This window comes from Danio rerio, chromosome 4, assembly GCF_049306965.1.
Source record: "Danio rerio strain Tuebingen ecotype United States chromosome 4, GRCz12tu, whole genome shotgun sequence".
In the NCBI taxonomy this organism is placed as follows: Eukaryota; Metazoa; Chordata; class Actinopteri; order Cypriniformes; family Danionidae; genus Danio; species Danio rerio.
The window spans coordinates 42821941-42848151 of NC_133179.1; the positions used below are offsets into that span (position 1 = coordinate 42821941).

The window sequence follows — 26211 nt, forward strand, 5'->3', positions numbered from 1 at the left end:
CCACGCAGGGGACCCGGGTCCGATTCCCGGCCAACGCAGTTCCTGTTTTGTGTTGCTTCTCTCCCAGCTCCGGGTAACAGCCTTGCAGCAATCACACCCCACTAGGACAGATATTTGAGCATATCAGCATTGGTGGTTCAGTGGTAGAATTCTTGCCTGCCACGCGGGAGTCCAGGGTCTGATTCCCACCCAATGCAATTTCTCTTCTGTGTTGCTACTCATCCAGCTCTGGGTAATAGCCTTGCAGCAATCACACCCCACTAGGACAGCAGTAGGACCATATCGGCATTGGTGGTTCAGTGGTAGAATTCTCGCCTCCCACGCAGGAGACCTGGGTCCGATTCCCAGCCAATGCATTTCGTCTTTTGTGTTGCTACTCTTCCAGCTCTGGGTAACAGCCTTGCAGCAATCACACCCCACTTGGGCTACAGTATTAGCATATCAGCACTGGTGGTTCAGTGGTAGAATTCTTTCCTGCGATGAGGGAGGCCTGGGTTCCATTCCTGGCTAATGCAATTGCTGTTTTGTGTGGCTCCTGTAACAACTCTGGTTGACGGCCTTTTAGCACTCACATAACACAAAGGCAAAAAACAACATGAGTCAGCATTGGTGGTTCAGTGGTGGAATTCTCGCCTGCCACGCAGGAGACCCGGGTCCAACTCCAGGCCAATGCAATTCCTGTTTTGTGTTGCTACTCTTCCAGCTCTGGGTAACGGTCTTGCAGCAGTCACACCCCACTAGGGCAGCACTATAAGCATATCAGCATAAATGGTTCAGTGGTAGAATTCTTGCCTGCCATGCGGGAGACCCGGGTCCGATTCCTGGCCAATGCAATTCCTGTTTTGTGTTGCTACTCTTCCAGCTCTGGGTAACAGCCTTGCAGCAATCACACCCCACTAGGACAGTAGTAAGAGCATATCAGCATTGGTGGTTCACTGGTAGAATCCTCGCCTGCCACGCGGGAGACCCGGGTCAGATTCCCAGCCAATGCAAATCCTATTTTGTGTTGCTACTCATCCAGCTCTGGGTAACAACCTTGCAGTAATCACACCCCACTAGGACAGCAGTATAAGCATATCAGCATTGGTGGTTTAGTGGTAGAATTCTCGTTGAAGTAAAGCCAAAACATTTAATGAAGTAAAAAGAGATGATGGGGTAGTTGTAGAAACAAATGATGGAATATTGGAAGAAATTAAAAATTACCATGACAAGTTATTTAGTGCAGAAGGTGTGATAGAGGAGGACAAAGCAGAATTACTAAAACAAATAAAAACAACAGCAGGAGAGATAGAAAAAAAGGAATGTGATGAACAAATAAACGAGGAAGAAATAAAAAGAGCAATTAACGAGTTAAATAAAAATAAAAGTCCAGGAATAGATGGGTTGGGGAATGAGTTTTATATAGTTTTTAAAGATATTTTAACTGGAATTTTAAAAGAGGTATATGAGGAGATTTTTAAGGAAGGAGAATTAAATGTAAGAATGGGAATGAGATTAATGAAATTGATATATAAAAGGAAAGGAGGAAAAAATGATTTATAGAATTACAGACCAATAACAATGCTAAATACAGATTTAAAAATTTTATCTAAAGTTTTAGCCAATAGACTAAAAGAAATAATGCCAAATATAATAAAAACAAACCAGGTATACGGAGTAAAGGGAAGAGATATAGCGGACACAACAATTAGCATTAAAGACACAATAAGATACATGAACGAAAAGAAAAAAAGAGGCTTTTTAATTAGCTTGGATTTTGAAAAGGCATTCGATAGAGTTGAGCACAGTTTTTTATTTGATATTTTACAGAGTTTTGGATTTGGGGAGAATTTTAAAAAATGGATTAGTATTTTATACAAAGGGGCAAAAACAAGGATTAAATGTAATGGTTTTTTAACAAAAAATGTAAACATCACACGATCGATTAGACAAGGGTGTCCGCTATCAGCTCTTTTATATTCATTAGTGGCAGAACCCTTGGGATTAATGATAAAACAAGATGAGGGGATAAAGGGAATAGGACTGGATGGACAAGAAACAAAAATATTCCAATACGCAGATGATACCACTCTTTTAATGAAAGATATCGAAAGTGTAAAGAAAGCGATGCAAATAGTGCAAAAATACTGTCGAGGATCAGGAGCAAAAATAAATGACAGTAAAACGGAATACATGAGATTAGGAGAGGTAGGGAATTTAGCAGAGCTGTTCACTTTTATAGAAACTAAAGAAATCAAGATTTTAGGAGTTTTAATGGGGAAGGATGAAAAGAAAGCAGATGATACAATGTGGGAGGAAGTGCTTGGAGGGATTGAGAAAAGATTAATATTCTGGAAAAACAGGACATTAACATTAAAAGGGAAGGTTTTAGTGTTAAATGTTTTAATGGTGTCAAAGTTGTGGTATATTTTATATGTGTCTGCAATGCCGATGTGGGCAGAAAAAAGGCTGAAAAAATGTTTTTTAGATTTTTTATGGGAGGGGAAACAAACAAAAATTGCACATGCTACTTTAATAGGGGAAGTGGATAAGGGAGGACTGGGGTTGATGGATGTAGAACAAAGAAAAAATAGTTTGAGGGTCAAAATAATAAAAAAGTACTTTGACAAAGAAACTGAAGCAACGTGGAAAGGAACTGTGGGATATTTTTTAAATAAATGTGGTAATTTTAATTTGGGGGACAGTATTTTATGGATGAAAACAAAAAACTGGATGGCGGAGAGGGTGCCGGATTTTTATAAAGAATTGTTAAGAGCTTGGGGCAAATTTTTAAACAATGTGCATTTTAAACCTCTAGGGAGAGAGAACATTTTAAATCAGCCTCTTTTCTTAAACAACTGCATTTTAAATCAAGGGAGGGAGATTTGTTTAAAGAAATGGTGGGTGGCAGGAATAGTTAAAGTAAGGGATATTTTATATGAGTTTAAAGAAGGTTTTTTTTACCAGTACAATGCATTATTGATGCCATGGAAGAAGCAAAGGAAGAATATAGCAGACAAGAAATAAAAAATAAGTACCAAATAATTAAAACTGCAATCCCTCAAGAATGGATTCAAAAAATTAAAAAATAAAGAAGATGACGTTGATGGAATGGAAGTGTATGTGAGAATAGGGGAGAAATTGAATGATTTTAAGGAATGTACGGTGAAAAGTTTTTATTGTGTTTTTAGGGATGCAGTTTTTAAGAAACCTTTGACAAATGAATACTGGATGCAAAAATACAAGATAACAAATGAGAACAACATATGGGAAAACATGAGAGGTATTTTTTTACAAACAAAACTGGCAAACTTAGAATATTTTATTAGACACAGAGTGATTTTTACTGATGCTATTTTACATAAAATTGGGATGGAACAAGATGCAACATGTAAAGTGTGTAACGAAGATGATGAGGCGCTTTTACATTTATTTTTACATTGCAAACAGTTGGATGATTTTATTGAAAGATGTAAAGAAATGATCTCAGTATTAAAAGGGGAGGAAGAAATGGAATGGAATAAGGTTTTAATGTTGGGGTTTGGAAAATGAATGTGTATGTAAAAACAAAAAGCTTATTAACTTGCTGGTAATGTTGATGAAAAGCGCAATATGGGAAAGAAGAGTTGTAATGAGGAAGGAAAAAGTGCGACTAAATGTATGGAACATTTTTAAAAGAAAATTTGTAAAGTATGTACAATGTTTGTTTTATTACTTTTATCATGAAGAAAAAGTTGATGTTTTTTACAATGTTTTTACAGTTGAAGTATGTCAGTTTTTAAAGGACTGTGAATTGGACATTTCTCTTTTAAAGCACTGAAAGGACCCTGGAAATAAGACCATCGACCACCAATGAACTGCTTTTGAAATGAGATATCTTGTGCAAATATGTGTAAAATGTAAAATTGTAATTGTATGAATATTTCTTAATAAAAAAAATAATAAAAAAAACAATACAGAAGAGGACAGAAATGAGCAAGAGGATAAAGAAATGGAACTGGGAGAAGGAGCAAACAAGGAAGAAGGAGACCCAAATAATAGACAATTTGCTGAGGAACAAAATGATGCGGACACTATAGAACTGAACAATGAAGAGAGACAAGAGAAAACAAGGACTGAGGACAATGAAATAAGAGCAATAAATGAGGTAAGAGCAATGGATTTTGAAAGGGGGAATTATGGACTGGAAAAAAAAGAAAAAGGAAAAAAGATAAAAGATTTAAAATCAAGATCTAAAAGTGGCCTAAACATTGAAATGGTTCTACAAAGGCAGAAAATAAGAAGAGAAGAGATTAAAGAAAGAATGGAAAGGAAAAAATTTGAAAAAGGAGATGCAAGAAACATTTGTTTAAGTGACAGTGACTCAGAATGAATGGTGGTTATTGGTTTATCCAATAATTATACTAATGAGTAATGTATGTGTGGTATCATTGAATGTAAGAGGATTGTCCAAATGTGAAAAGTTTGAAAGATTAACGTGTTTGACAAAAAAGTGTGATATATTATGTTTACAAGAGACAAAGTGGGAAAATGAGATTAAAAATGAAATGAGAAAATTATGGAATGGTGAAATATTTAGTAATGGGAATATAGAAAAGAATAGAGGAGTTGCAATTTTAATAAAAAGAGGGATTTTTGAGAAAGTAGAATTAGACTATAAAGACACTAATGGAAGAATAATAATTGTAAAAGTTCTGTATGGTGGGAAAAGTTTTAGATTATGCAACATACATGCACCAAATGAGGAAAAGGACAAATATAACTTTTATAAGGAAATAGATAAGCTAATAGAAAAGAATGAAAACATATTTATTTTAGGAGATTTTAATATTGCCATGCAAAAAATAGATATAGATGACTCAATGAATTTTAGAACAGACAGAGGGAGGAATGAACTACAAAATTTAATGAGAAAATGTGATTTGGTAGACGTATGGAGAGAGCGGAATGGTATGAAAAGAGAGTATTCAAGAAGAGAAATTGCAAATAGGATTTTAAAGCAAAGTAGAATTGACTTGTTTTTATGTAAGAAAAAAGAAGTACAATATTTTAACACAATTTTATATAAACCCTATAGTGAAAGTGATCATGATTTTTTATGGATAACAATTAATTTTAATGAGATTGAAAAAGGACCAGGAGTGTGGATACTCAACACTGAGCTGTTAAAAATAGAAAGTTATAAAAGGGATATAGAAAATATAATAATTAATAGTGTGAATGATGAAATGTTTGAAACAGAAACAGGTTTATGGTGGGATAATCTGAAAAATAGAATAAAAGAATACTCAATAAATATATCAGAAAAAATACAAAAGGCAAAAAAATTCAAAGAAAATAAAATTAGAAAAGAATGGAATGAAGAAATGAGTAAAGTAAATGGGATAAATGTTGACAAAATAATAGAATTACAGGAAAAGCTGAAGAAAATTGAAGAAGAAAAGTGTAAAGGAGTAATTATTAGAAGCAGAGCTAAAGACATTGTAGAAGGAGAAAGAAGTACAAAATACTTTTATGAATTAGAAAAAACAAGACAGAGAGCAGCTATAATAAAATGTATAAAAACACAAGATGGGAAAACTGTAGAAGACAAAGAGGGAATTTTAAACGAAACTAGACGATTTTATAAGGAACTATTTACAGAAAATGGAGTAAATATAAATGATGAACATTTTTTATTAGGAAAAATAACAGCAAAATTAAATAAAGAGGACAAGGAAATGTGTGAGAGTGAGATAACAGATTTAGAAATAGAAACAGCTATTGATCAGTCGAGAAATGGGAAAAGTCCAGGAATAGATGGACTACCAGTTGAGTTTTATAAAGTTTTTAAAAATGTTTTAATTCCTATTTTAAATGAAATATACAGTGATATTTATGAAAAAGGGGAGTTAACTAATAGTATGAAGAAAGGAATGGTGAAAATGATTTATAAAAGAAATGGAGACAAAGGAGACTTAAAAAATTATTAGGTTTTAGGTTTTAGCTAATAGATTGAAAGTAGTTGTACCTAACATAATCAAAACAAATCAAGCATATGCAGTTTTAAAAAGAGACATAACTGATGTCATAAACAATATAAGAGATATAATATGGTATATGAGAGAGGAAAAAGAAACAGGATATATAATCAGTGTCGACTTAGAAAAAGCTTTTGATAGAGTGGAACACAAATATATGATGGATGTAATGGAGAGATTTGGTTTTGGAGAAAGATACTTACAATGGATAAAATGTTTATATGCAGATATAACAAGCTGTATAAAAGTAAATGGTTTTTTAACTAAAGATTTTAAAATAACAAGATCAATAAGACAAGGATGTCCAATGTCAGCACTATTATACACACTTGTATCTGAAACATTGGGATTAGCAATTGATAATGAAACGCAAATACGAGGATTATGTATAAAAGGAACAGACTTGGAACACAAAATATTTCAGTATGCTGATGATACCACTTTAATAGTAAAAGATATTAAAAGTATTGAAAAAGCAGAGGAAATTTTAAACAGATATTGTAAAGGAACAGGAGCAAAAATTAATAAGGAAAAAACTAAATGAGAATGGGAAAAATAAATGTTTTACCAGAAAAAATAAAATTTAAAGAGGAGAAAGTTGATATGAAAATTTTAGGTATAAGGGTTGGTGAAAATGAAAATGAAACAAGGAATTTAATGAGGGAGGAAGTTTTAAAGGGAATGGAGAAAAGATTACATTTCTGGAAATTAAGAGGTTTGTTTTTAAAGGGGAAAGTTTTAGTTTTAAATTCCTTATTTTTATCAAAAATGTGGTATGTTTTAGGTACAGTGAGTTTGCCAATGAGTGTGTATAAAAAGATAAAAGCTATTGTTTTAGATTTCTTATGGGATGGAAAACCTTCCAAAATAGCGTATGACACCATAATTGGTAAAGTTGAAGAAGGAGGCTTAGGTTTAATTGATCCTCTAATCAGAATGAAAAGCATAAGAATTAAAACTGTAAATAAATATTGGAAAGAAGAAAAACATGTATGGAAAGATGTGATGAGGTATTTTTTTAAATAAATGTGGGGAAATACAAGAATATATATTATGGATGAAGCCCAAAGAGAATATGATGAATAAAGTTCCAGAATTCTATAAAGAGGTTATTAAAGCATGGGGAGATTTTAGAAAGCATATTGATTGTTCATTTAGTAAAGACGAGATTTTAAAGCAACCGCTGTTTTTAAATGAATACATTAAAGTAGGGAATAATACTATTTTTTATAAGAAATGGTTTAATGCAGGAATAAAGCAAATTAAAGATATTTTATATGAAGTGATACCTGGTTATGTACAGGCGCACGTAATAAAAGATGCAATAATAGAAAACTATGAAAACGAAACTAAAAGAGTTATTGAAAAGCAGCTTAACAACTTGAAAAAAAATATACCAAAAGAATGGAAAGAAATTATAGAAAATAAATTGGAAATGCACAGAGATGAAGGAAGGGTGATAAACTTTAAAGAAAATCAATATGCTTTTAAAGATGGTATACTGAAAATGTTTTATTCTTGTTTATGTAAAGACGTGTTTGTAACACCCAAAGCAGAAGAGTACTGGAAAAGGTTATATCCCAATATTGAAAAGAAGGAAATATGGCAAAATTTAAGAGCTTGGTGGAAAAGTCCCGTTTTAGAGAATTTTGATTACATTTTAAGACAAAACTGTTTATTAAGTGAAATGAGATTGTGTAAAATAGGTTTGGCAAATGATGCAAGATGTAAAGTTTGTAATGAAGAAGATGAAGGTATATTACATTTGTTTTTTAAATGCAAAGAGTTAAAATGTTTGATTGGAAAAATTAAAGAAATGTTAAATGAAATGGGGATTGAAAATGAGGTTGTTGATGAGGAATGGGAAACATTATTTTTATTTGGTTGTAAAACAGAAGGTAAAAACACAAGGTTCATAAACTTCTTTTTAACAGTTGCAAGAAATGTAATATGGAATAGAAGGAATATTGTGAAACAAAAGAATGGCAAATTGTCTGTGTGTAAATTGTTTCAAAGAAAAATGTCTGAACTGCTTAATGCTCTTTTCTATTATTGTAACATGAATGACAGGATTGATGTATTTGAAAAAGACTTTTTAAATGGGAATACATATGTTCAAATGGCTTTATATAATGTAAATGTATTATTACCTGAATGTAACTGTTTTTAATTTTTGATATAAAATAAAGTAAAAAAAAAAAAAAAAGAAATGCCCGATCTCATCTGAACTCGGAAGTAAAGCAGGGTCGGGCCTGGTTAGTACTTGGATGGGAGACCGCCTGGGAATATCAGGTGCTGTAAGCTTTTCGAAGTGCTTCATTTGGCAGCTGCTTTAAATAGCCAACGCTTGACAGCTTCTTTCGCTTACGGCCATACCACCCTGGAAATGCCCGATCTCATCTGAACTCGGAAGTAAAGCAGGGTCGGGCCTGGTTAGTACTTGGATGGGAGACCGCCTGGGAATGCCAGGTGCTGTAAGCTTTTCGAAGTGCTTCATTTGGCAGCTGCTTTAAATAGCCAACGCTTGACAGCCTCTTTCGCTTACGGCCATACCACCCTGGAAATGCCCGATCTCATCTGAACTCGGAAGTAAAGCAGGGTCGGGCCTGGTTAGTACTTGGATGGGAGACCGCCTGGGAATACCAGGTGCTGTGAGCTTTTCGAAGTGCTTCATTTGGCAGCTGCTTTAAATAGCCAACGCTTGACAGCCTCTTTCGCTTACGGCCATACCACCCTGGAAATGCTGGCTGGAGGGTGGTTTTTTGCTTGTGTTTTTTGCTATGGAGCAAACAAAGGACGGATTGATGGCAAACGACCCTGGACTGGATGCAGAGACACGAAAGGAATATGAAACAGGACTGGATGACGAGACAAGAATGGTTAAAGACAACGGACTGGAAAATGGACAACGAGCTGGACAACGGAAAAGCCAAGTAGGTGGAAGAAAGTATTTAAAGGAGGCAACAGTTATCATTAATGTGGAAGATGTACAGGAAGTAAGAGCAGAAGATATTATTAAAGCGGTGATTGAAAAGTGTGGACATGGAAAAATTCTGGCTTTAAGACCAAGACAAGGAAAGGAGTACGAACTAACAATGGAAACAGAGGAATTATGTGAACAATTGACTGACAAACTGATGATAAATGGGGTGAACTGTGAAATTAAAAAGCTTCATAATAGGGATTTTGTTGTTTCCTTCATGCACCTGCCGGTCTATCTTGAAGATAAGGAAATACTGGAGAAATTAGATACTTGGGGAGTTTGTCCCATATCTAAAATTAAACGAAGGTTTTATCCGGGTACCGACATAGAAGACGGAACAAGGTTCCTTAAAGTGAGGTTCCCTAAAGAGGTGGCATCCTTGCCATATAGCACAAAAATGGAAACAGCAGAAGGGACGCAGTACTTCAGGGTGATGCACAGCCATCAGGTGAAGACCTGTAGGCTGTGCATGAGCCCGGAGCACATGCTGAAAGACTGTCCAGAATTCAAGTGCTACAAATGCGAGGAAAGGGGGCATTTTGCAAGAGACTGTATCACTGTCAGGTGCCCGGAATGTAAAAATTTTTTAAACAAGTGTGAATGCTGGATGGAAGGAGAGGAAGGAGGAGGAGAAGATCAGGACCGGCTGGTGCATGAAGAAAACAACAATAGGGAAGAAGATAATGAAGCAATAGAAAGGACAATGGAGGAGGAAATGAATAACAATGAAAAAAAGGAAGGAGAAAACGAAAATAAAGAGAATGAAGTACAGTTATCAGGACAAGATGGACAGTGGTCACAAATGGAAATATCGGACAGTTTTAAAACTTTTTTAAGCACGGTGGAAAAAGAGGAACTAAGAAAGACTGGTCAAGCTGAAGGAATGGCAAATGATGAAGAAACAAGGATGGAAAATGTGGATAAGAACAAAGTGGAAAGAGGATTTTTAAGAAGAAGAACTTTTAAGGTAAAACCAAACTTGGACATGGCAAAGAAAAAAGTTTTAACAAAGAACAGAGCTAAATATGTAAATAGGTATGAAGTGTTAAGGGGACTGGAAGAAGATGAAGAAAAATGATGTTTTTAAAATATTTTATCTATTTTAAAATGCTTTTAATCTTTGTCTCTTTTAACGGAAGAAGTTGTTGGTTGAGAGCGTTGGAAGGAGATGAAGGACAATGAGGATGTGTAGGTTTTTAATTTCATTTTTATTTATTTTAATGGTTTTAAACTGTGTGTCTTTTAATGCAAGGGGACTGATGGGAAAAGATAAATTTGAGAAAATAAGAGAGAAATGTAAACACAAGGAAGTGATAGGTTTACAGGAAACAAACTGGAAAGAACATGCAATGGATGATTTTAAAAAGTTGTGGCAAGGGGATATTATATATAATAATGGTGATGGTAAATCTGGAAGAGGTGTTGCTTTTTTAATAAGGAAAGATGTTTTAAACTTTAAAAGAATTGTGTATAGGGATAATTATGGAAAATGTTTAGTAATAGAGGTGAACTATGAAGGACATGAATTAATAATAGCAAATATACATGCACCAACAGAAGATAAAGTTAAAAAGGATTTTTTGAGGTTTTAAATAAAGTATTAAAAGGTTTTATAAAAAATAATAATGATGGGAGATTTTAATACTGTTTTTAGAAAACAAGATATGGCTGATGGAATGGTTTTTAAATCGGATATAGGAAGAAAGGAACTAAATGAGTTAATAAAGGAAAATAGTTTAGTAGATATATGGAGGGAAAGGAATAGAGAAAAAAGAGAGTTTTCAAGGAGAATAATAGTGGGGAATTTTATATGTCAAACGAGAATAGATTTTATTTTATGTACTAGAAATATTGAAAATTTTATAGAAAACATACAGTATGAAGAGAACCGTTTTAGTGATCATAAGCTCTTGCATTTTAAAGTGAATATAGAAAACATACAAAAAGGACCAGGGACTTGGATTTTAAACACAACCATTTTAAAAAATGAAGATTATGTTAAAAATATCAAAGAAATAATAGAGAACGAAAAAGAAAATATAATGTATGATGAAGATAAAAGGATATGGTGGGAAAACACAAAATATCAAATAAGAAAATACACAATCAAATATTGCGCAGTACTACTGTTACAAACCCCTGATGTTAGTCTAGGGTGTGGGGTTTGACATTTATTTAATTAAAATATATTTATATAAACAGTGAATGAGTGGAAAGACAACCAAAGTAATGCCAAAAAATGTGTGCTTTTATTTACAATCCCAAAGTGAACAACAACAACGAATTAATCAAAAATAAAGAAAAAGTAAGTAAAGCAAAAATATACTATTTACAATATGTACAACACTGAAACAAATAAAGACGGGAAAAACAAGAGAGCTGGCAGAAGGGACGCGGGCGGCGCTAAAGAAATGAAAAGAACAAAACCCAAACTAAATCTAACTTCCCAGAAGCATCTAGCTAACTAACTATGTGAAAAACAGTATAATTAACACACGAAGATCTTCCGAGTCCTAACTATCTACTCTATCTATCTATCCAAAAAGTACAAGGAGTGGCGCTCGCCCCTAACCTAGTGTACTAGACAGCAGAGTAATCCTGAGTGTTGCGAAATGTATGTCACGTGACCTTCTTACCTGTCCGCTTCGTCCACCTCGTAAACAACGATAAACTAAAAACGATGTACGAATAACGGACGGATAACGTGCACACAGAAACAAGCAACAACAAACACAGTTAGACGGGGTTATTTCAAAACGCACGCGGTAAATACAAACAAGCGACAAAACAGCGAAAGAGAAAAATGCAAGCAAGAAAGCAAGAAAGAGCGAGTGGTCTGGCGCGCGCTTTTAACACGGGTGGTCTTTGCTTATTGGATGTGACGTAAGAGTGACGTAACCGGGGAGGAATGACTGACAGCTGAATGGACCAATGAACGGAACCTGAGAATACATGAGAGCAGATACGGGAGAACAGAGCGAGAGAGAGAGAAAAAACACAGAGAAAACAGAGCACAAAAAAGACAAATACATAACAACTACAAAGATGTAAAAAGTATACAGAAAAAGAAGTTAAAAGATCCTTAGAAAAAGAATTAAACAAAGAAAATAAAGATATTGAAAAAATCAAAGAAATAGAGCAAAAATTACGAGATTTAGAAGAAGACAAATATAAGGGGGCAATGTTGAGGAGCAGATCTAAATACACAGTAGAAGGGGAAAAATGCACAAAATTCTTTTTTGATTTAGAGAAGCAAAGAGGTAAAGCAGGAATACGAAAAGAAATTAAAGGGAGAAATGAAAAAATGGCGAAAAGAAACAGAAATACTACACTGTAAAAAGTGTTACCTTGATTTAACTTATAAAAAGTGAGGCAAGTGGTTGCATCGGATGTTTTAAGTTGATACAACTTCAAGACCTTTTTAAGTAAAATAAACTCTATAATATTACTTAAAACAAATGCAACAAAATCAAGTTGAGCTAACTTATAATTCTAAAATTACTCAGTTAGATAAACATACTTTTTTTGATACAGGTAACTTATTTATAGTTTGCGATATGTAACCTGTACTCATTTTAATTAGGTTTTAAAAAATATATGTTTTTAGTAAAATTAACCTAATCATTTGATAAATTAACTTATTTAAATTGAGTTCTGGCTATAACCTCAAACAAATAATACTTTCTGTATTATAAGCACTATACAGTGAACAGAACTAACAACAGATTAACATACTCTCCTCTCAATAAGAATTACAAGTTTTATTGAATAAGAAAAAATGAGAAGTTGGATTGAAGACCATAACATTTATTGAAAGTCAACCATTGTAATCTTTAACAGTGACTGCCAAAAAGGGTCATAAATGTGGCTTCAAATTCACACAAAAACACTTTGGTATGCATACATTTTCAACTTGTTCTTAACAGTCAAGTCAAATATCCAAATTGCCTATGACCTTTTATCACACTGGAACGTTGACAATGTCAAAAACGAATAGAGTATTTCTATAATTTGAACTACTATGATTTTTTAAGAACTCCCAAATTGTGCCAAAACACTGCTGTGTACAGTATATACCTCGTGAGGTAATGACTGACAAAGAACACGATCCAAAGTCCACATGAATTTAAGGCACTGAAGAATAAACACAGAGGAAAATAACAATGGAAATTAGAAAATTATATTGCCAGAGTTACCTGGGTATTGAGATAAAAAAATAAATTCTTAAAACAAATATTTTTATCACCCTGAACAAATATTAACAGATTTTCTGATTACAGTACGTTTCACTTGGTATTTGGTAAACTTTTTTTTCAAATTATGGCAGAAAATGCCATATCCACGAAGAATTCTATCTAAGATAATTTGGTGAGAAGTTTTGCATACTTGGGTGATGACTTAGGACGCATGGGGTCCAATCCCACAAACAGCCTCTGGTAAATCTCAAACGTATACATCAGTTTAGATGGATACTTCAGGTCAATGGCATATGTCAGTCCAAAAAGTAGGCAGCATGCTTTTGCCAGGTTTGGCAAACCTCTGACCACGGGCTGTCCTTCTATGATGATGCCAATCGTGTCGGGCTGATGGCACATGTAAATCTTCAGTGGACAGCTGCCAAGCTCAGCATGGACCTCTGTTTCCTCACAGCTCTATTGGTGGAGACAAAAAATTATTTGGTCAGTTTGGTCAGACAGGTAATGAGATGAATTTAGCAGACACATAGAACAAAAATCAGACAAAAATTATACATTGTACTTTGTTCATAAAGGTGGATACTCCGCGGGCTCTGTGACTACAGCATGAGACCAAAATAATGCAGACCAAGGAAATTTCAATGCTATCATGATCTAGCAAGTGTGTTGCATTTTTCTGGTTCAAAGCTTACATTACAATAAAATATATATATATATTCCTTTCCTGTACTACTTTGATCATCACATTAAAGCGATAGTTCACCCAAAAATGTAAAATTACTCACCCTCAAGTGGTTTCAAACCACCATGAGTTGTTTTAGTTTAAGTCAAAACAACATATTCAAGAAAGCTGAAAACCTGTAACCATTGACTTCTATAGTATTTGTTTTTCCTATTATGGAAGTCAATGGTTAAAGGTTTTCAGCTTTTTTTCAAATTGATTTATTTTGTGTTTGACAGAAGAAAGAAACTAATAAAAATTTGAAGTTATTGTGAGTAAATGATGACAGAATATTTAGTTTTAGGTGACCCATCCTTCAAGAGCAAAAGCAATTACCCCATATCAACACAATATCAATACAAACAGAAAAAAAAATTTGAAAAGTAGATTTAAGGCCAAGACATACATGGTAGACACTGATGAGATCTTCTTGTCTCTCTCCCATATACTCTACCAGGCATCTCAGAACCACTTCTCTCCTTTTGTCTACAGAGGCAGATGGATCCTGTCAAAAAGTAAAATATGATCAAAATTCACAGCTGGATGACAACACAAACCACATCTGTAACCACATCCACTCTGTATTTAAACTAATCATTCAATTCTTGTCAAATATCCTACTATACAATACTATACTACAAGATCTCACAATCACAAGCATATCATAAAGAAAAATATAGGTGCATGTTGTTTATTTAAAGTGAAGTGGAACAGATTACAAAATTGAGATGTATCTTTCCAAGTAGGCTGTATTTAACAATATGAATCAAGTAAGAACAGTCTATTTCTCACCTTAAAAGTTTTCTTAAATATGTTTAAATTGACTATTTATAAGCAAAAAAATAATGTTTAGGAGCAAGATACAATCATGAAAAAGGGAGACCAGGGAATTGCATCACTCATTCATTTACAAATATATTCAGACAGCATATCCATTACAGACAGACCAACAGACCTGAAGTACACAGAGAAAGTGTAACTTCACTGAATGTTCAAACATACATTTCCACTGATTAGTTCATGGGTAGTATGAATGTGCTCACAATGAGTTAGACTTTAATAACTCACTCAGTTTATTTTAACATATGCTGCAAACACATACTGTATACACCACCTTCTTTCTCATATTGATGATTAAGTACATAATAGAAAATACATTTGGATGAAAACACAAGTTCCTTTTTTCCCTCTTACCTGGATGAGTTTCATCATTTCGACCTTGATTCTTTGACCAACTGCTCCTCCCTTTTCATTGAAAAGTGACAACATCCTTGGGGTATGTCTGTCCAGCTGTGACATAAATGTTGACTCAAGTGATATGCCATTGATTCTCAAGAACTCTTCACAGATCTGCAAACAGACGTAGATCATCTTAATTACAAACCAAATATGATGTTTTTACTGTGATTTAAACAACATGAGTTGTATATGCAAATGTGCTTTTTACCTATCAAATCAAAAAGATAGACTGTGTCAAGCAGTTAAGGAACATATTTAATATGCATTTATTTTTTAAGAATAAAATTCAGTTTTCAGTCAAGTCTATAGCTTTTTGTACAGTTTACTTGTTTCTCCTTCTGTACTATTCTCCTCTGCACTCCTTCCATATCCTACTTTCCTCTCCCGCCCTCCTCTCTCTTCCTTCCACACCCCTCATCTTTCTTAAAATTGTCAGAGTTAAATTTTTTTTAGTTGATCAGCACTCAAATGTAAATATTATGAGCGTTCTTGTCCTGCAATCAACATTTTAAAGGCATCAAAAGCTTTTATCAAAATTATCCTAAAACATAAAACTATACATTATTCTTGTCCTAGCACAACTTTGTCAATTTTCATTGAACTTGAAATGTTGACTACTGTAGATTTTGTATATCCGGTTGATTTTATTACTTAAAAAGTGTAGGATCTGTTAAGATAAGATTTAGCTAATGTGCGGTTGTATTGTTATGTAAGACAATGAACCTCAAACAGCTTCTTATAGGCAAATTAAAAACTTTCTTTAAAACTTTTCAGTGATAGAATTCGAGTGAAAGAAGCATATTTTACAGCTACTGTACAGCTATGTATACTAGATATTTTTTTTAGCTAAACTAGATTTACTTTTCCATCCTAGAAAAGCACTTCACAACTACAGGCCATTTACCATACCATCATGAAGTTTGTAAAGTATAATGTAGGGAACAATTAATAATTCATGAAGATACTGAAAGTACGTACTACAGTGTATTTATTAAGACACACAAGTAGATAACATACGCAAGCATGTGCGCGCATGTGCGCACGCACACACACACACACACACACACACACACACACACACACACACACACACACACACACACACACACACACACAATGATTTTAGCTAGTTGGCTTTGCTAAGTTTACCCTACCTGTGAAGGTTTAAAGAGGGCGGGCCATCTCTCTAGAAGATCTGTGACACCTGGGGCTTGACCAACAATCTCCTGTCTTCTCAAACTGAAGGTACTTGACATCAACTCATTTATAACTCTGTCGTTATTCTTTTTCTTGTTCTCAGAAGTCAACTCTAGTCTCTTACTCTCAAGGGAATCATCCGTTTGCCCAGGTGGATGAGGGGGCAGGTAGTTTAACTCAGCTTTCCGAGCTTTTTTGATGTTTTTTGCTGGTTGTTTGTTCTCAGAAGATTTGCGCTTTACAGAGTTCACCAAGACTTCTGGAATCCCATGCATTCGAAGTTTGCTTCGGTAATTTCCTACTTTATACTTTAGGCTCTGCTGCCATCCATAGAGACCATTGAAAGAGCCTGGCTCCTTCAAACATGGATGCCTTTTTATGAGAGCCTCTGCTACTGCACATCGATGTGCATCATTTGGGTATGGAGTGTATGAAAATATGAGCTCTGCCAAACACTCCAGGATGTTGGACTTTATACCAGGATAAGACTTCTCTTTGTACAAAAGAGAACCATCTCTGAGAAAGTTCTCATTGCCATACTGAAGCGCTAACTCTGTGTTATACGAAAACTTTGGAATAGGAAACTCTGTTGGCCATGGTTTGTGCATTTCAGAGCTACAGGGACTGAGTAGTATGGTGTCATCTGATTCTGCAGAGATGGAGCCACTTGATGTGGATGGTAGACACGCAAAGTGATTTTCTGACACTGCTCTGGATACAAAGCAATCTTCTGTTTGAAGGTCAGGAATCTCTTTTGTTAGCAAAATGACAGGTGGGACATACACTACCTTTAGTGTGTCCCTATCCTTCAGGTCATCAGTTGAACTTAAAGTAATGAAGTCATCAAAATCTTGATCTTTGTATTGAAGGCTTATGTCCACGTAGATCTCAAACGTCTGTTTTATGGTTGCTTCCAACTCTTTTACTGTACGTGGCATTTCAGGAACACAAAGTTTCTTTATCTCATGGTCCAGGATTACACGGAACTTTACAGCTGCCTCCATTTTGATGATCTAATGTTGCCTTGAAAACAAGACAAAACAGCATATTAGTTATTTTTACATTCAGTCTGGCATTGTTTAGCAACAGTTCTTTGTTGTATGTGCGTGAAAATCTTGAAAAACATACGTCCCATCACTTGAACTACACCAAATGGTACAGTTTATGAAATGTGTATCTATTCCAGACAAATATGGCGCTTCAGCATCACCATTCGCCTTACTGCAATCTTGTAGTCTGAAAGCGGGCAGACATCAGTGAGATCCTTCTGTTCTACAAAAACTACTTGCTCTGTGCTCTCCAGCTCAAATCCTCGAACGTGCTCATCATACCAGGAAATTAATACTCTAGCAATAAAATTGACTTTTTCTCTCAGAACTACTATCTGAAGAACTTCAATAAAGTCTGGAAGTCCAGCAGTAGATCCATAGGCCAAAATCATGCCTTTAGAGTATGTACACAGCAAATTTTAGATAGTAGATTTAACTACCTTGGAGTTAAAATTAACACTCCCTCAGAGTTTATATGGGAACCACTATAAGTGTTAAAAATAACACTTTTGAAAGTGTTAACATTGTCAATACCAAGAGAGTGTTAATTAGCAAACTCTTACTGTGTACAATATCTGTTAAATTTCCGATTAAATACCAGCAGCTGTGGTTGCCAGAACCTTTTTGTGAAAAACATGAAAGTTTTATAGAACTGCATAAATTTACAAAAAATAACCATATTTCATGAACTAATACATTGTTCATTTTACAAAATCATAGCTTAGTGCAAAAAAATGTAAAGTCTTTAGATGCAATAATGTTTTCATGTGTGATTGCAATTAGCAAACAGATTTTGACTGCATTAGTAACTACACAGTTACCTTTAAACAAAAGAAGATGCAGCATAACATCAAATATTCTCAGTTCATCTTGGAATTGAACAGAGACGCTATTATCCTCCACAATGGTGACACAAAAACCGTTTTGCTGTTTTTCTTTCTTTTTTTTCATTTTTAGATTTTACGGAAAAATACCAGCAGCTGTGTTCGCCAGTAATCTGCTGTTTTTAACATTCATAAATTCAGTTTACAGAATATTTCTGTTAAAAGCACATTCCACAGTCTGTATTTTTTATCGATCTCACACTGCAAATTTTAGATTTGGTAGATTTAACTACCTTAGAGTTAAAATTAACACTCCCTCAGTGTTTATATGGGAACCACTATAAGTGTTAAAATAACATTTTTGAAAGTGTTAAAATTTTTAACACCCTGAGTGTTAATTAGCAAACTCTTATTGTGTAAAATATCTGTTAAATGTATGTCAAAATACTGGCAGCAGTGGTTGCCAGTAATCTGCTGTTTTCAACATTTTACATTCGTAAATTCAGTTTCCAGAATATTTCTGTTAAAAACAAATCCCATAGTCTGTATTTTTCATTCGAACACACGTAAGCCTTAAATTCCACAGCAAAATCCTCACTAGTATCCTCACTACAGAGGGCTGAACACTCAGACAGTGATGAAGTTATTGAGACAATTAAGTGTCTAATTAAAGGAGGATTGAGAATTATTGATGAACAACTGTTAACAAGCAGAATCACTGAAGGACAGAAAAACACAAGCCAAAGATGAAATAAACTCAGAAAAAAAAAACTCTAAATAAAATAATAATCAATAAAAATAAAACAAATTACACAATAAAAAATGTTATTTTTCAACATCTTTAAAAAAATTCTCATCACATTAAACAACTCATCATGGAGCTTCACCTATTACTGACCTTTGACTTTATTTCTGTCATGTGAACAAAAGCTCTTAATGAAATTTCTGTTGTTCATTTAAAGTCACCATGATGGAGGACAGAGTCTGCTTTAGTCAAGCTCTTCAACTTCTTGCTATAAATGTCTTTTATTTTGGCTGCTATAGTTAGTGTTAATTACACTATTTATACATATAGCATGGAAAGCCGAAAGAAAATTAATGTGTCAGTCTTTAGAGATTTTTTATGATAACATAGCCATCCCTTCCTGCTTGTTTTCTAATTCAATATCATATTAGTTATGTGTGAGAGATAAATAATATACATAAATGAAACCACTGAAGCTCCAATAATATAAAATAAAATAAACCCAATATTTACAATGAGAATGTTTGATCTATGGCAGAACTTAAAAACACACTGACATCAACAATTAGTCTTTGAATCTCAATAATGGTGACAAACAAAAAAATAAAAATCAAGTAAAAAAACACTACTGAAATATCACCTCCCAAAAACAACACAAAATAAAGGAAAAGAAAGAGATTGTAAGAACATAAAGCTGCATAATTAATTAATGCTGCAATGCATGCTGGGAGCTTTGTACTATGCTGGCACCCAGCATGCATTGCAGCATGAGCTATGCAGCTTTTTTTTTTTTTTTTTTTTTTAGCAACCACGGTTGAGGTTCATATGTTGATTCTTGATGTCTGTGTGTTATATGAGTAAGCTGGAGCTTGAATGTTTAGTGCATGACACTCTAATTATTAATTGCATCCTAATTGTTGAATCTTCTCTGAAAAGCAGCAGACTGCCAGTATTATTGTCCCTTCAGTTTTATATATAAACTATATTTGCATATTTTTATGAATCAACTTATTAAACACCTAAAATTATATCTATAACAATTAATCATAAACAGTAAAGTTTCTCTTGATCTTTCTAGCTATAGCTAATGAATTTTAGAAACACAGCTATAACAGTCAGAGAAACGTTAGGCTATAGGAGTAAAGCTTCAAGAGCTCAAATAAGCAGCCTCTGATCTCCATGATGGTGAGGTCAAATGAAATATTTTTAATAAAAAAAATATTCTTACAGAAATGAAGTCAAACTGTAATCAGTGAAGCTGCTTATGCTGTTATTTAATGGAGTTGTTTAATCCTCTGTTTTAATTCAGTTGGTTTGGTGTGAGGCTGTGTCTGTAGTTTTATTTCTTCCTTCAATTTCTTATTCCTTCAGTGATTGTGCTTGTTAACAGCAGGTGTTCAACAGCAGGTGTCTGAAATCACTTATTTGTGGTTATTCACTCTGTCTAGTGGACTAAACTAATTGACTAATTTAAGGGCCAGGTGAATGAGGGTGTGGTGAGATTTCAGACACTCTGATTAGTTTCTCAAACACAAGGGTTTTCTACAAACGTAGATACATGTTACTCTGTGTGACAAGGAGGCAAATCAGCTTCTAACGCCGAGAGGGTTATTTTACCTTTATCTAACTCTAGAATTTTAACACTTTACTCTGAATTACCTCAACACTTGAAATTTAACACCAATGAATTTGCTGTGTAGTTCCATAAATTGTAACCGTGTTAGAAAGATGTACATTAGTCTGACCCGGCGACACTCTTCTTATTGCATTGTGTACATTTGTATGCAGAACAGCTATAGGCACCTGGGATACTCTGGCAGTACTGAAAGTGGGAACGGTTGTAGTTGCATGCAGGTGGTATGCAATCATCAACTGATGCTTGTTTGCGAGGGAAAACAGAACATTCCTGAAATTCCCTGTATGCCTCACAATTTGTTTGAAGTAACGATGTTTTCCCTCAAATCGCATAGTCCAAAATCCAATGACCGGTCCAAACACTTTAATGAGCATTGGATAATGTTCCAGAAAGTGGTGTTTAGGGATCAACTTAACCTGAGGAAATGCAGCAAGTAATCTGAGTCGATGCTCAGAAATCTTTGTATCAAGATATGATATACTTGCTTCACTTTGAGTTGGAGCTACCACAAGTTCAACTATCTCTTTCAGACACATAATTACATCCCATGCAGGATCATTCAAAGGTATCCTGTGACCTATCATTAGTGGGAGCAGCCTGATGAGGGTCCAGTTTTCGTGGGCATTACCTCCGATACTTTTTCGAGTGGAGAATGCAATGGGAATGGGCTGTGGACTGTCTGTCTTATCTCCCCACTTGTAGGGAAATGATTTGATTGTGTTGTTAAGCTCATCAAGAGTGATGTATCCTTTGGCTATGAAATCACTAAAGCACAGTGCTAATTCCATGGGAACAATCCCCTCAAAAAGGTCATGCAAAATATCAGGAGGATACCCCTCAACCATGTGAAAATGGCTTAGCTTCTCTGACAGTGGGCAGGGCCTTTTCACACCAAAAGTGTGTGGTAATGCAGGGTTCTCTTGTAGTGTTTTGACATGAAGAGAATAATCCTCCTTTGTTCGAATGTTAAAAGCACCTGATCTCACTTCCTTTTCTTGAAAGTCAGCATGCTCTCCTAGACAGAACCTGCAAATGTATGTTCCTGAAAAACTTTCTACAAGGCCAGCAAGTGAATGTGCACCAAGATTGTCAGCAACTACACAGTAGATGGACCCTTTGACAGTTTTCCCTATGACTGGAATCAAAATTCCATCTTGTTCCAGTACAGCTATGTCATCAAGGAGTGGCTTGAGTACCTCTGCATATCCAAATGTCTTAATATCATTAGCTTTGCACAAAAGTGCTAGATACACTGAAGTTAGTGTGGAGCGATAACACGATGGGTTATTTCCCAAGATCCAGTACACGGCTGTTATCTTGTGTTTCCTTCGAGATGTTCCTAAGGGATTGCATACCTCAAAATCATCTACATAAAGGAATATGCAGATTCTCTGCTCTTCAGAATAAAAATCACTCTCTCTATAAAAGGCACCATCACGGAATGATCTGTACTGTGCAGGAATACTTGTGTTTCCATAATCTCTCAGAAACTGTTCTCTGATATCATTGTTGTTTAAAATTTGTTTCAATGATTCAAGGATTGGAACATACTGAAAACTCTTCTTTTTAATTGGATCAAGAACATATTCAACTGGCTCTACAACGTTAAATGTTTTTAGAAAGTGCCGTCTCCTTTTGAAAGCTGATGACAGTGGCCCATCCTTATCAAAAGCCATGCTTATGGGGTTGGATTCATTTAATTCCTCAAATAAAGAGGTTACAACTGTGCTGTCAATGACACAGTTGTTTTTCTTCAAGTGTGATTCAACAATTTCTCTGATAATTGGCATGGATGCTGATGACACAAACTGCAGTTCATCTACCAACTCATCAATACACCTGTTTGAGACATTATGCACACTTTCCAATTTAAGCAGGAAAGAAGCTATATGGTCCACAATTAAGTACCTGTCATCCTTTTGCACAAAATGTGCACATGAGCTGGTTCCTTCTCCACTACATTCATCTATATTTTCATCCTGGGTGGCTCCAGTGTTATCTAATTCAAAAGTTGGTGTCTGGTTTGGCTTTTCAAAAAGAACAGTTTCTTTAAAATCGCTTTGAGTATGAGGAGTGTGCTTCCTGTGTTTGTGTGCTTTAAACGTTCCATAAATATTGGTTTGGAAATCACACCCTTGAAACACACATTCAACTGTCACATTACTTTTAAGGTGATGAACAACATGTGCAAAATATTCTCTTTCTGTTGGAAACCCTTGTGTCCTACACACCAGGCATGTAAAGGACAGGACAATCTCAGGTCTTTGTGTATGACTTTCCAGATGGCATCGAGACAAATGCGAATGCAAACCACTCCAAGTTTTGAAAAAACATGGACATTCCAAGTAAATGCATGGTAATGAATGACTATGACCAAAGGTTCCATGATGCAGTCTATAATGTTTCAAAATGTCACTTCTGGTAGGTAAGTGATCACTGCACCTTTTGCATGGCCAACTCATTTTATCCTTGCCTACAGATTATAAATAAGAAAGAAAATTATTTTCAGTATTTTCAGGACACTCCCCTTTGTTTACAAGTGTTAAGTATCCCTCAAGGTTATGCCAATATTAATAATCCAAACATAGTAAAGCAACATGCAAACTTATGTTAAAAAAGCTACATACTTTGTTGTGTATACATTATTACACTTGCTTTTAACAACATCAAATTCTAATGAAACCTGTGATTTTTTTTCTTTTTCAGTGTAATATGTATTAAATTACGGTTGCCTGTCAATTATAGAATCTTTTTCAATTATAGAAAAGTTTTTCTGTTCCCTCGAAAAGATGTTTTGCGATCTCTCCTAAAAATGTTGTTTCACAAACACTTCCTATTTACTTCATACATGTCAATCCTCCCGTTTTTGCCGAGCTGGATTCTTCTGTATTTTAGCACTAGTATTTTGTACTTTTGTATTTCTATTCCAATATCATTCTATCACTACGTATTTCTCATATTTCTCCCATATTTTAATCTTGAAAGCATGTTTAAATTAATATAAAAAAATCTGCCTTCACTTTCTTTCCATTAAAGTGGTGCGTTGTTCGTTGTCCTTCCAAAATCTCTGATTTTGTTTTCTTTGTTAACATGTGTCACTGTAAGAATGCACAGATTCAGAATGAAAGCATTCGATTACTTTAGTAACTGTTTGTACTTATTTAGGAGAATAAGTTGTGTTTAAAATAAAACATACAGGAGGAATACATTTACATATTATTAAGTGTATTTGTCTATTTACACACACCCAAATCCCAAAGTGTCCTGCACTTTAACTCCTCTTTAAATGGCATGTATAAAAGCTGATCTGTCAGTGCTTATACATGCATTCACTGATTCAGAGATTACACAGGAAGGGCAATGATTGACACACAGTATTAATGGAAAGAAAGTGAATGCAGACATTTTTATATTCATTTAAACGTGCTTTCAATATTAAAAATGTGGGGGAAATACAGGAAACTACTTGATATGATAGGATGATAGTGGGATAGAATAGTAATATACAGGAGAATCACCGCAAAAATGGGAGGGTTGAAATGTATGAAGTAAACGGGAAGGGTTTGTCAAACAACAGTTTTGCGAGGGATCACAAAACAACTTTGCATTTCCTCGCAAAACATCTTTTCAAGGGAACGCAAAAACTCAAAAATATATATTTTCCTATCACCCAGTTTTTTTTTCTTCCACCCATTTTTTCCCCCCACTATCACCTCCATTTCGGGTCTCTGTATGAATTCCCTGCATGCAGGCATTAGTGTAGTCCTTTGCTGCTGAAGCCACATTTAATTAATTTATTTTTTCCTTAAAATTTAAACCACATTTTTATGATGCACTTTAAAAGCTTGGTAGTTATTAATTGTGGAGTATAATTAACTACATGAAGGATTTTAGTAACCACATGTAAAATCCTTTTTATTACAGAAACATTGAGCAAATCTTAGTGGCAAATGACAGTTCAGTGAGCAAGAATTATCAGTCAGCCTTTAGAAAAAGATTGATAATTAGAAACTGCCCTATTTGGTTCTTTTTTTTTAACTTTGTTGTGGGCAGGACACAGACAGCAGATGATATGCCTTCAGGTAATTGGTACACATAAAAACATATTAAAAATGATTTACATCAAATGTAAGTCTATAGAGCCCAGACTCTTGATTGTGATATTTCACAATATGTTTTACTTACCTGAAAATAGTTATAGCTGTAATTGTATCTATTCTAAATTTTGTCTCACCTGTTTGTGAAGATCGCAGACCCCAGGTAATGCACTTGAGTATCTAAATACCAAGAAAGAGTATGTTAGAATAAAGTCAAAATGTTTCTGTAAACATTACTGGCAAATAATGGGGTTATTGCAGTAATACTGTAGAAATAGTTTTAAAGGATTTCAACCAAAAATCTCTAATTCATTTACTGTGCAGAATTTAAATGAAATCGAGAAATCTGATAAATTTACTGAAGTAATGCTACAGTATACTAACAGGATCTCTGATGATATAAAGGCACCCTGAACTCATACAACATACATATCTGTATTTACTAAATTATCCATCCTCAATGTAGCAAGAGTTGCGATGATGTTAGCAAACGCTAACAGGTCTGGTGAGCTAGCTAACGAACCAATCCACGGCATAACTTAGCCCGTGATCTGTTCTGTAGTCATGACAACAACACTTTGTTAATTAAACTTTCGCATTCGATCCTACTAATACGATCCCTTTTTAATTGTTAGTTTGTAATAACATAAAGTAGCATACGGTAGCACTTAAGTAACATTAGCATTTTTTGTTTATACCTTTTACCTTAACGTTACCGTAGATATCTTGTACGGACGCATAGCCTACCATGAGATCCGATCGTTTCTTATGAACACGCAACTGTTTAGCCATCTGAGCTTGCCATGTGAACGGGTTAACATTAACGTTAGTTGATGTTACTGTACAGTTTGCACAATTACCCTCGCCTGCCTAGCGAAGTCCGTGGTTGTGCGTGACTTTACATCACCAATCATTCGGTTTAATATAAAACTTACCGTGCTAATGAGATTGGCGCGAACAGACTGCGGCTTATGTGACCAACACTTCAGACATTTTAGCTCGACATGCGGTGCGGGCTAACTAATGTTTCTGTACAATTTGCAGAACGAACCTCGCCTGCCTATCAGAATCACCGGTTTTCATGTGGCTTTACATCACCAATCATTCAGAATTTGTTTTTAAAACTTACCGTGTTAATGAGATCCTGCAGCAAACAGCTCGTGGCGACAAAGAAAGACGCTGCATCAGCCTACAAAATGCCCGCCAGTGAAAAATGGATAATGCCGAATTATTAAAATTACGTTTGATGAACAAGCCTGCCACATCGAAAGCTGCTCTAATAAATTGTCTGAGTCAACTCAATTTTAACACATTTATTGTACACAACATCAGTTTGCAAATAACTACTCAAATAAATTGCATTCAATTTGATCAAAATATACTGTTACATAAAAAAATATATATTTTAGGTAAGGAGAAAGCATAGTCATACTTTTTTGTATTAAACTAATAAAATAAACTAGATTATACTTAATTTAAGTATGTAAAATCTACTTTGTGGGTGTAGCACTTTTTACAGTGTAGA

The 26211-nt window shown here is 34.6% G+C and overlaps 1 protein-coding gene and 3 non-coding genes across 5 annotated transcripts; 3 read left to right on the forward strand and 1 right to left on the reverse strand.

The window, feature by feature from the left end:
• The first annotated feature begins 285 nt into the window (after positions 1-285).
• trnag-ccc (transfer RNA glycine (anticodon CCC)) lies at positions 286-356 on the forward strand. Its single transcript has one exon. It is a non-coding gene; the product is annotated as a tRNA-Gly (tRNA).
• An 8005-nt stretch (positions 357-8361) lies between these two features.
• LOC137493481 (5S ribosomal RNA) lies at positions 8362-8480 on the forward strand. The gene has a single exon (XR_011013453.1). It is a non-coding gene; the product is annotated as a 5S ribosomal RNA (ribosomal RNA).
• A 58-nt stretch (positions 8481-8538) lies between these two features.
• LOC137493495 (5S ribosomal RNA) lies at positions 8539-8657 on the forward strand. The gene has a single exon (XR_011013467.1). It is a non-coding gene; the product is annotated as a 5S ribosomal RNA (ribosomal RNA).
• Positions 8658-11209: 2552 nt separating this feature from the next.
• On the reverse strand, positions 11210-25894 carry LOC101883431 (uncharacterized). Of its 2 annotated transcripts, none has more exons than XM_009300516.5 (6): positions 25816-25894; positions 24824-24866; positions 16293-17358; positions 15094-15249; positions 14306-14404; positions 11210-13634 (listed from the first exon to the last, which is right to left on the reverse strand). In XM_009300516.5, exons 3-6 carry the CDS (start codon positions 17337-17339, stop codon positions 13338-13340), a joined length of 1599 nt encoding a protein of 532 aa, XP_009298791.1. In that variant the 5' UTR covers positions 17340-17358; positions 24824-24866; positions 25816-25894; the 3' UTR covers positions 11210-13337. The 2 variants fall into 2 exon arrangements, with proteins under 2 accessions (XP_009298791.1, XP_009298792.1); XM_009300517.5 differs by lacking the exon at positions 25816-25894 and adding an exon at positions 25622-25770.
• Between the last annotated feature and the right edge of the window lie 317 nt (positions 25895-26211).